The 13,766-nt window shown below is 33.4% G+C and overlaps 2 protein-coding genes across 2 annotated transcripts; one reads left to right on the top strand and one right to left on the bottom strand.

The window, feature by feature from the left end:
* Window positions 1-4,285: 4,285 nt before the first annotated feature.
* On the bottom strand, window positions 4,286-6,129 carry LOC107029235 (small EDRK-rich factor 2-like). Its single transcript, XM_015230606.2, has 3 exons — window positions 5,998-6,129; window positions 4,808-4,910; window positions 4,286-4,679 (listed from the first exon to the last, which is right to left on the bottom strand). Exons 1-3 carry the CDS (start codon window positions 6,002-6,004, stop codon window positions 4,586-4,588), a joined length of 204 nt encoding a protein of 67 aa, XP_015086092.1. The 5' UTR covers window positions 6,005-6,129; the 3' UTR covers window positions 4,286-4,585.
* A 1,558-nt stretch (window positions 6,130-7,687) lies between these two features.
* LOC107031600 (ubiquitin carboxyl-terminal hydrolase 2) lies at window positions 7,688-13,766 on the top strand. Its single transcript, XM_015233025.2, has 3 exons — window positions 7,688-7,918; window positions 8,844-11,779; window positions 13,251-13,766. The coding sequence occupies exons 2-3, from the start codon at window positions 8,850-8,852 to the stop codon at window positions 13,483-13,485; spliced, it is 3,165 nt and encodes a 1,054-aa protein (XP_015088511.1). The 5' UTR covers window positions 7,688-7,918; window positions 8,844-8,849; the 3' UTR covers window positions 13,486-13,766.

Here is a 13,766-nt window from a genome sequence, read left to right as displayed (position 1 = left end):
ATAAGAATTAATGAAAATATAAAAGACAGTAAATAATTTTTAAAACGTAGCGATAATACATTAAGCAAAAGGTTGGTATTCCATCTTATTCGGAGTTAAATTGAATGGAAAAAAACTAAATCAATGCATAATTAATTATGCCATAATTAATACGAGTATTAAAGATGATAATATTGATTAAAACCATTAATATTAGATTAATTGAACTTTAACATATAGACTATATATATATGATGAGTGGTGTGGATTGCACGTTATTAGGAAAAGCAAAAACCTAAAATTATAATTAGGACCACATTTGCACCTACTTATTCTTGCCCATAAGTAGTCTAGAGTATAGACTCTATATTATATACTAATATTTCACGTCGTTTTAATTTATTTATCTGATTTTAACTTGATACGAAATATAAGAAAATAAAAAAATAGTCTTAGACTAAAGATACGTAAAATATATCAAAATATCATTTAATCGTATGCTTTTATTAAACATGTCATGTAGAAAGTTGAAATTAAAGAATTGAGAAAGAGGGAACGAAACATTTTTTAAAACAAACTAAAAAGAAAAATCAAAATAAATTAATATGGTGAGAGTATTATTTTCATTTAAGGTTAGTATATAAATATATTCTCCTTCTTTTCCATATTTCCTCGATCATTCAAACTGATTTAAAATATTTTACTTGAATTGAGAATCTATTTGACACACCCTCTTTGTTCTCGTGAGATAGGAATAAGATTTACGTATTTTTATAATCTTTGTTTCTCATTTCTAAAACTACATTACATGTGTTATTATTTTCAGCAGTTAGTACATATATTGATACAAACTATTTTTTATTTTTTATATGTTTAGGATAATAAACGAATATTATTTTCCACAATTTTGTAATACACAAGTTGGAATTAGATATACATATATTCACATGTCAATATAACTTAATTTTTTGGCCACAAATTAGAATATTTATGCAAAATTGCATCATTGAAAATTGACTACTAAATTATTTTAATTAAAAGAAGATCCAACAATGACTCATTTGTCTCTTATTATATCTTCTTTGAACATTGCCTTTTTTTAAATACATTTCTTTCAAAAAAATATTTTTAGAAAAGTCTTTTTTGAAAATAAGATGGAAAAATATTAAGGAAAAATTATCTAAATACACATATTATTTTATCATAATCTATAAAATTTTCTACCATTTGAAAAAATTACAAAAATCACCACTCAGATACATCTATATCCTCTCAGATATATTTTTATCCCCTCTCGCGTATGTTCATGAGCTATGTATCCACAAGTTTCTTGAATAGCAATATACTGCGACTTATTTATCCGCTTCTCTGTTGATGTATCCGATATCAAATGAATTTTCGTGATTTGAAAAAGAGTAGAGAAATTATGCAATTAGCTCTTAACACTATGAAATTCAATATTTATGTATTTTTTACATATATTAATTTATATCTTTGGGCTAACAAGAATAAATCACTGGTTTGGGCCTAGGCTGAATTAAAATTGGGCTGAAACTTGGCCCTAAATATCCTGGCCCATATCCAAGCAATGAAATAGGGTCATTTACGCTTCCGTCCTCATTTCGTGTTGGTCTTTAATTTACATCCCTCGTGAGCTTATATTTCCGTATCATAATATCTCACAAGTTATGTCTGGATATGATCTCAGTTTCCAAATAACGTATGTCCCCACTAGGCATAAGTTCTTATTTTTCCTAATTATGGTTATAAGAACAATATTTTTAAAAAAATCACGACAAATCATGTATCAATTTGGATATGCGGATCAAAATGAATTGATTACTCACTCAAACTTAACCGAATGTGATGAATAATAGAAAAAGTTTGTTATCGACGAATAATATATTTATACTATTCATCTTAAGAAAATAATCATTTGAAACTGTAGGTCAACTTAACCTTGTGGTAGCACAATTCTTTTTTTAAATAATTTATACAAAACATTACGAACTCAACAAACAAAATACTACTAATTATTCTAAAGTGAGAATAAATGTCTAGAAAAAAAAAAGGTACCCCTAATTGGCTTTGTTTAGATGCATGTTCTTTTATTCTCTAATTGCTTCAATTTCAAGCCATCAATTAAAGGGTTTTGGAATATACTTCCCTTAGCTCATATGCCTTAATTAAAAACTAGAGCAGATCGATCTACAAATCATTTTTATATTCACGTAAGATTCAAAAAAGAATCACACCTCAAGAGGTATGACGTAGACAACCTACCTTAATACAAATACTGATGATTGCTTTCACGATTCAAATTTGTGATGTATAAATTACACGAAAACACAAACCACACTTTTGCTCCAACTTTAGAGGCACCCCTTCATCTTCCTTGATTGAACTTTCTAATATTATAATGTATATGCTTTTGGTCAACTTAATTTGTAACATCACATGTAAATGTAATCTATTTGGTTGTAACATGACCACTAAAGCATTTAACATGGTATGGATGTGGCTTGTTGAGGTATGTTCTTTGTAGTTTTCTATTTATTTTTTTTCTTATTATAAAATGTAAAAGTTAATGGAAAATACTAATTTTAGTTTTTAAGGCTAGTCATCATATACTTTGTTGGGTATGTCTCTAGTATTATAAGAATCATGCATAGAATATCGATTTTCAATTGTTAGAATTGTGTTATCATCTCATATGAAATTTTGACATACTAAATGGGACACTTTTACCGTTCCAACGTTTCAATATGTGGCAAAATTTGATCAGATATAAAATTTGAAATATATCTAAAGATATAGCCTGGTGATCAAACAAATTATCTTATTTTCGTACCAATACAAAAATTGTGATATCAAAAGAATCATCTTATTTTCGTCGTACCAATAGAAGTATGTCATTGATATAAAAATCAAAGGACACCTTTGTCACAAATTTATATGAAATGTGACTTGATACAAAGTTTAAAGGAGAAATAAACTTTCGATATTTCGATTTATAAGCAAGCCATTGAAATTTTTGTGGTTATAAATTATCTCACTAAAGGTAAAATAAGAACTTCATAGTTAAATTATTATTAAATATTAATTAAAAAAAATACTGCTTTACTTACTAAACGAAAAGAATATCACATGAACTGAAACGAAATTCACAGTATTTATTTCATGTTTGACCAACAAAAAGTTGAAACATGAATGGTGTTTTTTTAAGGTCAGAAACAATACCAAGTCACTCTTTACAAACAATCAAACAACAATTTTACTAAATCAGTATGGAGTTTGCAACAAAAATCTAAAAAATACTTGCAGATTTCATGGCTGATGATGCAAAAGTCGAAAACTAAGAACTCGTAAAGCTGAAGAACCCAAAGAACTCGCAACACTGAGAGCAATTTCCGCCACAGGAAAAGATCACGAGCATAGGCAGTTCAAACATATGTAAACTGGAAATGTCAACAATGAATTGCAAGGTATCAGGCAACTCTGTCCACCGAGACTCTAAGGCAAACACAAAGGAACTATCTAGCATCTTTGCTGAAAATTTGAACCCTGGTCTTCTTACGGTTTTCACTCACTTCATCGACCATTATGCAATACACTTGATACCTCTAACAAGCGGTAACGAGGAATCTAAGGTTACAGGGCAGCAATTATACAGTATTTTTTCTATGGATGACCACCAATATGGTGTGACTGAGAACTTCAGAGGGAATCAAGTAAGCATAACATAACTCTTATCTAGTCTTGAACTGTCTCGAACCAACAACATACCTAGTGTAATCTCACGAGTGGAGTCTGAAGAGGGTAGCGTGTACGCAAACCTTACCCCTACCTTGAGAGGTAGAGAGACTAGAACTAACTCGAAGCACCTATTTTACTTTGAAGCCCTGGATGTTGGAAGGTACAGAACCACAAAGATCACAGCTTTCCTAAAGTCATACTAAAATCATCCACAAATAATCTGAAAGCTATGGGATCTCACAGCTTAGACCATAATTTACGTCTAGAGAATAGAGTGTATCAGTTTTGAACATCAATAAGTCCATTGTTCTGTTTTCCAAGAAAACCGTAGAACTTGGAAGGGAACCTCTGCATTCTATGAAACTCGTACTTGGGACAAAAATCTAATACAAAAACTGTTGAATTATACCTTCTCTTTTTAACTTCAAGCCAGAGTTAAGGAATAACACAATAAACAACAACAACATACCAAGTGTAATCCCACAAGTGAGGTCTGGGCATAAAAGGAATAACACAACAAACAAACTTACAAATAACAGAAGACGCTTCACTAATGACATCGATATCACATTTACCCTGCGTTTGCCATTGCATAAAATTCTACGCACAAGGTGCATTACAACTCTATATCAGCACAATTGACATAAGTATTGCAACAACTGAAACACGGGTGATTTGGGGGTGGAGTTTATCATATTCAAAGAAAGACGAGATAGTTCAAAACCGAATGGATTGACAATCCAGACGTATTAAGTTGTATTGCATCACAACATTTAAACAGTGAATAACATGACAAACAAAGGGGAATGACAAATTACTGACTGCAATGAAGTACACAACACCTAGCTTTCTATTTCTTGGTATCCTTAGTTCCAGCATTGCTACCTCCGGCGGCCTCTTTTGCTGCTTTCTTTGCAGCCTTCTCTTGCAGAGCTTTCGCATCCCTACATTCAAACAAACATATAAAGATAAAAACTCAAAATCCAATGATAAACAAAAAGCTAAACACATAAAAACCAAATCTTGGAATAAAGTAAGATACAACAAGTACAGTTAAGAAAATTAGGAAAACCTTTCACGGCGCTGCTCAGGAGTCAAACCATCATCAGGTCCCTTCTTGCTTTTACCAGCACGAGCTGCAGCTCTTTCCCGATCCTTTTCCCTCTGATTTCCGCGTCTGATTCAGTCAAGGTAACACAAAAATATACAAATCCAAACAAAAAAACCCATAAAACTAAAAGTAGATCTGCTTAGATTTCATGTACCCACAAAGTTTACACAACAAAGTTACCAAGACTGACATCATGATACACAAAAGGAGATATAGATCTCATGTAATTTGAACTACCAACAAAACTAAACACAAAGGTACAATCTTTAACAGAAAACTAGTATATGATCAATCACAAAACACATGCTACAAGCACCAGAAACCACAAAAACAAACATAAATCTAATTAGATTCCAAACACCAACTAGATCATGCTATCAAGAAAACATAACATCTCATTCAATCTAAACTACCACAAAACTAAACACAAAAAAAATACATTTTTTATTTAAAAAACTCACAAAAATTTCAAAAAGAAACACCATACAAACAACAGTAAGCATAAATCTCAACCAATTTCAAATACTTACAAAACTAAACAGAAAAAAGATACAATTTTTGCCATAGATTCTAAAAAATCCACCATACAAACAACAATAAGCATAAATCTCAACCAATTTCAGATATCCCACAAGTCTAAACACAAAAAGGTACAATTTTTAACATAAAATTTCAAAAGAGAACACCATACAAACAACAGTAAGCATAAATCTCCAATACCAACAAGACTAAACACAAAAAAGATACAATTTTTATCATAAATTTTCAAAAAAAGAGAGAACCATACTAACAACAATAAGCATAAATCTCAAATACCCAAAAAACTAGACACAGAAAAGATACAATTTTTTATCATAAAATTTCAGAAGAAAACACCATACAAACAACAATAAGCATAAATCTCAAATACCCACAAGACTAAACACAAAAAAGATACAATTTTTACCATAAAATTTCAAAAGAAAACACCATACAAACAACAATAACCATAAATCTCAAATACCCAAAAGTCAAAAACACACAAAAATCACCAAACTTTAGCAAATACTAACAAATTCACCAATCAAACCAATAAAAGAACTCAAACCCAATCTAAAATTATGCATAAATATGTAAAAATTAGATTAAAAATCATGAATTTTTAAGGATATGAGTCATGGTAAAGGAGTTGAATGGGTCGGTGGAGAAGAATCGGAAGATGGTCTTTACCAAAAGAAACGCTGGAGAAAGACAATAGAGGAAAATATAAAGTGATAGGGGGAGATTTGTAATAATGAAGAATTGAAGGACTAATTATTTAAATAGTTGGTTTTGACTTTTTATTTTTCTCCTAATCACCATTAAATTGGGAAAAATAAATTATTACTAGTATCTTTTTGGTAATTAAAAAAAAAAAAGTGGTAACATCGTGGTGTTAGTAAAAAAAATTATTTCTTAGTTGTACCTAACATGTTTTGATCTAGTTGTCAAAGCTAAATAGTTTTTCTTTTTTTTGAAAAAAAATATTAATTAACAAAAATCTAGCACAAAAGAAAGATATAAAATTATATATATATCTTGTAATATGCATTTATAATTACCTCATTAAAAACTTTTTTATGAAAATACAAAAAAAAAATTAGGTTATGAAAAAAATCTAGTGTGTATTTATTTCTATAGTAAAAATATTATTTAATTTTGTAGATGATGCATTTCAATTTTGATCTATTTTCAAATATTGATATCGTATTACAGTCTTTGTAGTCATAGTATATATTTTTTGGATATGTTGAGTCTTTAAGCTTAGTCGAATATGTTTTTGACAATTGCTTTGTGTGGTTTGACTGTCTGAACTTTCATCTTGTTTGTAATCTTTTCGTCGCATGCAAATTGTTTGACTTGTTCATAGCAATAATCAAGTCGCAAGTATTTTTATTTGTAAAATAATAACTTTTTTTTAATCAAACTTTATATTAATTAAATAAAATTTTCAGCATTTCTCCAAAATATTTCCACAAATTAATTCACTTTATATCTTTATGATGAATCCATATATTATTAAAAAAAAAATCATGACTAGTACTTATAGAATATATATATAGGTATACCAATTGTATTAAATATATATTTGTAATTATTTTCGTGAGATCGAAATTAATCTTTTTTTATGTTAAACAATGACATATTCATTAAGCTCACTGTAAAATCTTTTAAAACCTTGAAGAATTATATAGTGAAATCTTAAAAATTTCATGCATTACAAAAATCATAAGAAACTTTAAATTATATTCAACACAAAGGGACCTCAACATATAATAATGTTTGGATTTATGACTTCACTATTCATTTTAATTTTAATATAATATAATATTTATTTGTGTCTCACTGACATTATTTCTTAACGACCTTAAATTATAAGTCCTATTTTTATTTTTTCAAAGTCATAAAACAAAATATATTCGAATTACAAATTTTTACTTGACCAATCATTTATCTATGTATATTTTAAACAAGTTTAAATTCAATCATGAAACAAATTTGAGATAACTTTTTTCTAAATCAAACAAGTTTTTAAATAACAAGTTATTTAAAAAAACAATTAAAACTATATTAATTACGTTCAAAATATAAAAAGTAAACATACCACAAATTTTAAATAAATCAACATTTACATAAAAAAAAAAAAATTTAACACCTCTTGATCTTACTTGATTCCGCCTCGATATCCCTAACGCAAACGGGATTGTTAGACTAAATAAAACTTTTTATTAAAATCTTAAATAAGGATTTAACCACAAATCACTTCCATTAACAACCCTAACTCCTTAATTATCATATCAAGAGAGGTTTTTGAACTAAAACCAAAAAAAAAAAATTGATTTTTATCCTACAAAGAGGCCTTTTCACCTCCATTGTTAGCACTAGAAGAAAACTAGCGAGTGTCCCCAAAAAACCCCATTCTTTTTTTTTTCCTTTTTTAGTTTTTTATTTTTGTTTTTTTTCTCTCTGTGTGTAGCTGTTTTTTTCTATATGATATACTAAATCTGTTGAAATTACTGGAAAAATCTTGGCTTTTTTCATCCATAGTTTCAGGTAAGAATACCCTTTTATTGAACTTGTTTGTTCTTGCTTTTTTTTTTTTAACTTGGATGTGTGTATCTAGGCTTGTTATATGAAAATTTGATAAAAAGAAACGATTTTTAGGGTACCCTTTTGAGTTTCAATCTTATTGATATGAAGATTGAAGGTATCTACTAAGAAGAGAAAGGATTTAAGACAAGTTTGGTTGATTTGTTGATTGTTTAGTTATTGGAGTTTTGTGAATGTTATGTTTTTTTTTGGGTATTTGGGATTTTGATGGTAAAGAGTTGGGGTTATGAAATTTGTGAGATTTAAGGGTCATTAGGCTTGCTGTTGTTGAATGCGCTTGTGTTTAATCTAATAGAATAGATTTTGGTTTTGGTGCTGTTTGGTTTCTTGATAAAGATATGTTTTTGTTGATTTTATCTTACAGTAATGAGTTTTCGTTTATAGGATGGAATTGTTTTTACTAGACTGCAATCCTGTGTTGTATTTCCCTTCAATGACTTATAGCTTTTTGACTAGAATTGCTAGCTTGTATGAGCTTATTCACATTGTTGGTCTCAAGTCCTGATTGAGGATGAGGGGGTTGCCGAGGGTCAATTGGAAACAACCTCTCTACCCCATAAAGGTTGGGGTAAGGCTGCTTACATGTTACCATCCCCATACCCACTTGTGGGATTATGTTGGGTTTGTTGTTGTTGCGATCATGTAGTTTTTGGTTTCTTTGCCATTTTTTAGGTCTATTTGTGTGAACGCAATGATTGTGTCTTGAGCTTCTGTCTTTTTTTGTGAAGTGACTGTTCTTTGAGAAGTAGGTTTTAATAAGTAAAGTTAGGATGAAGGTAAGTGGTGCCTACGGAATATTGCAACGTAGTTGTTTATGTATAAGTGTATTGTATTAAGGGTCTATGATCTTTTCTGGATTTGGTTGTAGGGAATAATGGTGAAGAAGGCTAAGAGAAAGGCTAGAGGTGGTGCGAAGGAGAAGCAGAATCGCATGGCATCACCAAATCCCATCCCTCAACAAGACGCTCAAAATGTTAATGCACCTGAGGATGGAGTTACAGCTGTGAATGAAAAAAAGATATGCCCCCATATTGATAAGGGTATTGATGTGGAGAAAGTCTCTGCTAAACTTGGCTCTTCAGGACCTGTTAGGTGTGAAGATTGCAGGGAAGGAGCAGCTAATCGACGGGCTGCTAAAGGAAAAGGTAAACATGGAAAAAAGAAGGGAGGTGGAGAATCAAAGTCGGCGTCTAAAGCCATTTGGGTCTGTTTAGAATGTGGTCATTTTTCGTGCGGAGGTGCTGGATTTCCTACTACTCCTCAGAGCCATGCAGTTCGGCATGCAAGACAGTACCACCACCACTTGGCTGTACAATTTGAAAATCCTCAATTGCGATGGTGTTTCCCGTGCGATAGACTAATTCCCGCTGAAAAGGTAGAGGATGGCACTGAACAAAAAGATGTATTACAGGACATTGCCAAGATGATTAAAGGGCGGCCATCTGAAGGGCCTAGTCTTGATGCTGAGGATGTTTGGTTTGGGAGGGGGAATATCACGAGCGGGATCAAGTCAGAGGCTAGTCTTGACATTGGTGCCTACAGGAAAAGTGGCCACATTGTTAGGGGATTGCATAATTTAGGGAACACTTGCTTTTTCAATTCAATAATTCAAAACCTACTAGCAGTGAATAGATTGCGCGATTACTTTCTTGAACTGGACGAATGTGGTGGTCCTCTTGCTGCTGCTTTTAAAAAGCTCTTTACTGAGACAAGTATTGGGGATGCCTCAAGAAGTGCTATTAATCCAAAATCCTTTTTTGGTTCTCTGTGTGCGAAGGCTCCACAGTTTAAGGGATATCAACAGCACGACAGTCACGAGTTTCTTCATAGTTTGCTTGACGTTTTGTGTTCCGAGGAATTGACTGCCAGAAAAAAACTCAAGTCTTCTCAGGATCAAGTCAAGTCTCCTACTTATGTCGATACTATCTTTGGGGGTCGTCTCTCTAGTACTGTTACTTGTCTGGAGTGTGGACACTCTTCATTAGTCTATGAGCCATTATTGGATCTTTCATTACCGGTTCCCACTAAGAAGACTCCGTCTAAAAAAGCTCAACCAGTTTCCCGTATGAAGAAGGCAAAACATGCTCCAAAGAGAAGTGGAAGACTGTGCCCCAAAATTAATAGAGATGCAGCTTCTCCTAATTCTCAAAGTGCTCAAGAAAGTGGTAGCAAGTCGTTCTGCCAGGTACAGTCTAGTGCGCCCATCGCTGAGGGAATGGAAGTTCCCTCTGATTGTGCATTGGTAGATTCTCTTGATGCTAGTTCTATGGCTGATGATATGGGCTTATCTTCACATAATATATCTTCCTCTATGAAGTCTAATAATGAGGAAGATGTCAACAATGTCACTGGGCGGCCGACTTCAGTGGACAATTTTTCATGGTTGGATTATCTTGATCAAGATATCCTGCCTAATGTTAATGAACAAAATGACGATGGTGTTGCTGGACAGTCGACTTCAATGGACAATTTTACATGTTCGGAGTATCTTGATCAAGATACTATGCCTAAGGGTGATGACGTTGCATCACAAGCTGATATTCTGTCTAATCAGGGTTGTGCAGCTGAAAACGTTGTTCAACTTAATGTCTCCTTGCAAAATGATCTGAATGCTCCTAGTGACAGTAAATTGACATTGGGTCAGGAAGCTTGTTCTTCAGATAATTTTATGTGCTTGGATGATCAAGGACTATCTAAGTCACCAGACTGCAATATAGCTTCTCAATTTGGTGAAGAAGTAGAAGTTAAAGATTGGAATGCTATAGAAGTTGAGCATAACTCAGCATCAAGCAGCCGGTTCCTCTCAGTGGATTCAAATCTTGATTCATCAGCAAGCCTCGAGGAAGTTGAAGCCCCGTTACAGGTAAAAGATTCAGAAATTCTGTTGCTTCCATATAAAGAAGAAACCTCAACTACCAATGATGTACTGAAAGGAGAAAGCGAGGTGTCCCCAGATGCTGCTGGCTGTGAACAAGATATTTTGGACTTTGATGGTTTTGGTGGCCTGTTTAATGAACCTGAGCCGGTTGCAGGGCCGGCTGAAAAGCCTTTACTAAGTGGTGCTGCTTCAGTGGCAAATGGATTCGGAGAAGCTAGTTCTGCTATTGGAAATAGCTCTGAATCTGATCCAGATGAGGTTGACAGTACTGATGCTCCCGTGTCAGTGGAGAGTTGTTTGGCTTGTTTCACAAAGCCTGAGCTTCTATCTAAAACAGAACATGCTTGGCAATGTGAAAACTGTGCAAAACTTCTACGAGAACAGAGGATTAAATTGAAGAAGAAATTGCTGAAACCTGAATCAGAGGACCTGGGGAATGCGCCAGAGGATAGTAATTCAAAGGAAATTGATCAGAGAGCCACTAATGGAAGTGCCGGTAAAGGTTTGTCAGATGCTTTTGATGATAGGTTGGTGCACCAAAATGGAACAAATGGTTACTCGAACTGCATGCCAGAAACTAGCCACAGAGCTGATGAAGATCCAGTCTCTAACCCGTCAGAAGGTGGGGTAGATTCAAGTCAGGAAGAAGCTTGTAGTCTAGTAAATTGCGATAGTCAGACCGATGGAGTTCAGTTGGATGAAGGTTCTGCTTATTATGAATCTGGAGAAAGTGAGAACGAGACCGATTCTAAAGGTGTCAAAGTGGAAAGAGATGCAACTAAAAGGATACTCATTGATAAAGCCCCTCCTATTTTGACAATTCATCTAAAGAGGTTCAGCCAAGATGCTCGCGGACGTTTAAGTAAGCTGAGTGGCCACGTGAGTTTCAGAGATACTATTGATCTCACAACCTTTGTTGATCCCAGGTGTGTTAATTTTCCTTCATTTGGAAGATCAGTTAAAATTGGAACTTTTGCCTTCGTCTTCTTCACTATATTGAGACTCAAGCAATTTTCTTTATCTTTTATGTGTCAAATCTATGAGATCTGTGCCAGTTAAGTGGCCTCCTTAAACATAATATACTTTTGGAGATGAGAATGAATGTGTAAATGTGATACTGTCTCCCTCCAGTTGGAGAAAGCTTGACCTTAGACTAAAGAATTAACTATCATATTAAGACTATGGAGGAACACAGTTGCTACTTCTTCTCTGTCCTAAGGTTGTTCATTATGGTAAAGAACAAAAGAAGCAGGAGTGCGAGTCAGTAAATTTTCGAACTTATTAAATCAATAAGCCATCAGAGGTTTCCAGTAACTTAAAGCATGCAATGGTGAGGTAGAATAGTCTTGTAGCCTAAATGATGTTTCTTTGTCAATATAGATGCATACATATTTATGTTTTACAAATATTTGGTTTTTGCATAGTTAATAAATTATCACAATTATTTATACTTTTGAATGTTAACAATTATGTCTTAGCATCTGAAATTCCAAATTAATCATGCCATTCTCATCTCGTCACGTTACATTCTTCTTTTATATATGGTCCTGAATTCCATTATTAAGGGTCATCATTTTTTTGCTTCAGAGGTTAGATGATAGTTGTCCTTTCAACAACATGATTCTTATCTGCCATATAACTGAGGATGACCTAGAATACGCTCATAGGATGGGATGACAATTCGCTAGATACAGCAGCTCATATTCTATACTATTCTATTATACTGTGGAGATTTTTTGGCAAATGTACTAAAAAAAAATGTGTGGGAGAATCAAATGTCCATTTCAATCCCTTGGCAGACCATAGTTTGGGTTTACGGACAGTTAGACTTGTACCTTCAAGACTATCCTCGGAGGTACTTTAGTTGAGTGTCTTTGGGGAACAACCTCTCTACTTGCACAAGGTAGGAGTAAGGCTGCACACACACCACCGGGTATGTTGTTGTTTGGGTTTCTTGATTTGGCGAGCATAGTTGGGTTTAGGGAACAGTTAGATTCGCCTCTTTAGAAGAGGCTCATTGGCAAGTAAAAAAGTATGCCTTAGAATCTCGATGACAACCCTGAAGCTTACATTATGCGAGGCTAAGTGCTCAACATGTTTTGAGCCTCACTTCAGAGCTTAAGCGCGCTATTAACAACACCGTGTCAAAGTTAAAATTAACCTCAGTTCTTTAGTGACCTTCATGAGCAAGGGGATAGCAGTGCGAGTTCTTTGAGTTTTATATCTTTCTTCCTAGGACTGTCAGTTTCATGATGAAGCTGTTGTTCTAATTTGCTCTCTTGAAGCTTCGATTTCAAAATGTCAGTTTGCACTTCTAGTACCTCAACAATTCATGTCTCTTTTCGTGAAATGGTATCTGTACACACTTGTCTGATGATGAAATGATGTAAACTCCAGGTGCTTGCAGAAGGAGGCTTACAAGTACCGACTTTTAGGTGTCGTGGAACATTCAGGGACTATGAGAGGAGGTCACTATGTTGCATATATTAGAGGAGGCCCAAAGATCGCTGGGAAAGACAAGGACGCGGAAGATTATGTGTGGTATTATGCCAGTGATGCCTACGTACGAGAGGTCCCATTGGAAGAAGTTCTTCAAAGTGAAGCCTATATTTTGTTCTACGAAGAAATTTGATACGAATTTCTTTGCAATTTTTTGAAATGGTCTGGGTTGAGCTGATAACCCTACGTATTCGCGTGTGGGAAAACAAATACATATACTTAAAGGGAAAAAGGGGTTTTCTGGAGGGGTAAACTGTGAGTTGTATTATTACAATCACAGTAGTATTAACACCCATTTTTTGTTATTTTATACTGTTTCAATGTGCCATCACTTTAAGATGTAGTACATGTTGAGAAAGTGTAATTCTTTGTTTTATTTATGGAGAAAAAAAAGAAGCAATCCTTATTTCTTAA

The sequence above is a fragment of the Solanum pennellii genome, chromosome 9 (genome assembly GCF_001406875.1).
Source record: "Solanum pennellii chromosome 9, SPENNV200".
NCBI classification, from domain to species: domain Eukaryota; kingdom Viridiplantae; phylum Streptophyta; class Magnoliopsida; order Solanales; family Solanaceae; genus Solanum; species Solanum pennellii.
Note: the sequence above shows the minus strand (reverse complement) of the source record. Positions and strands in the feature narration are given on the sequence as shown.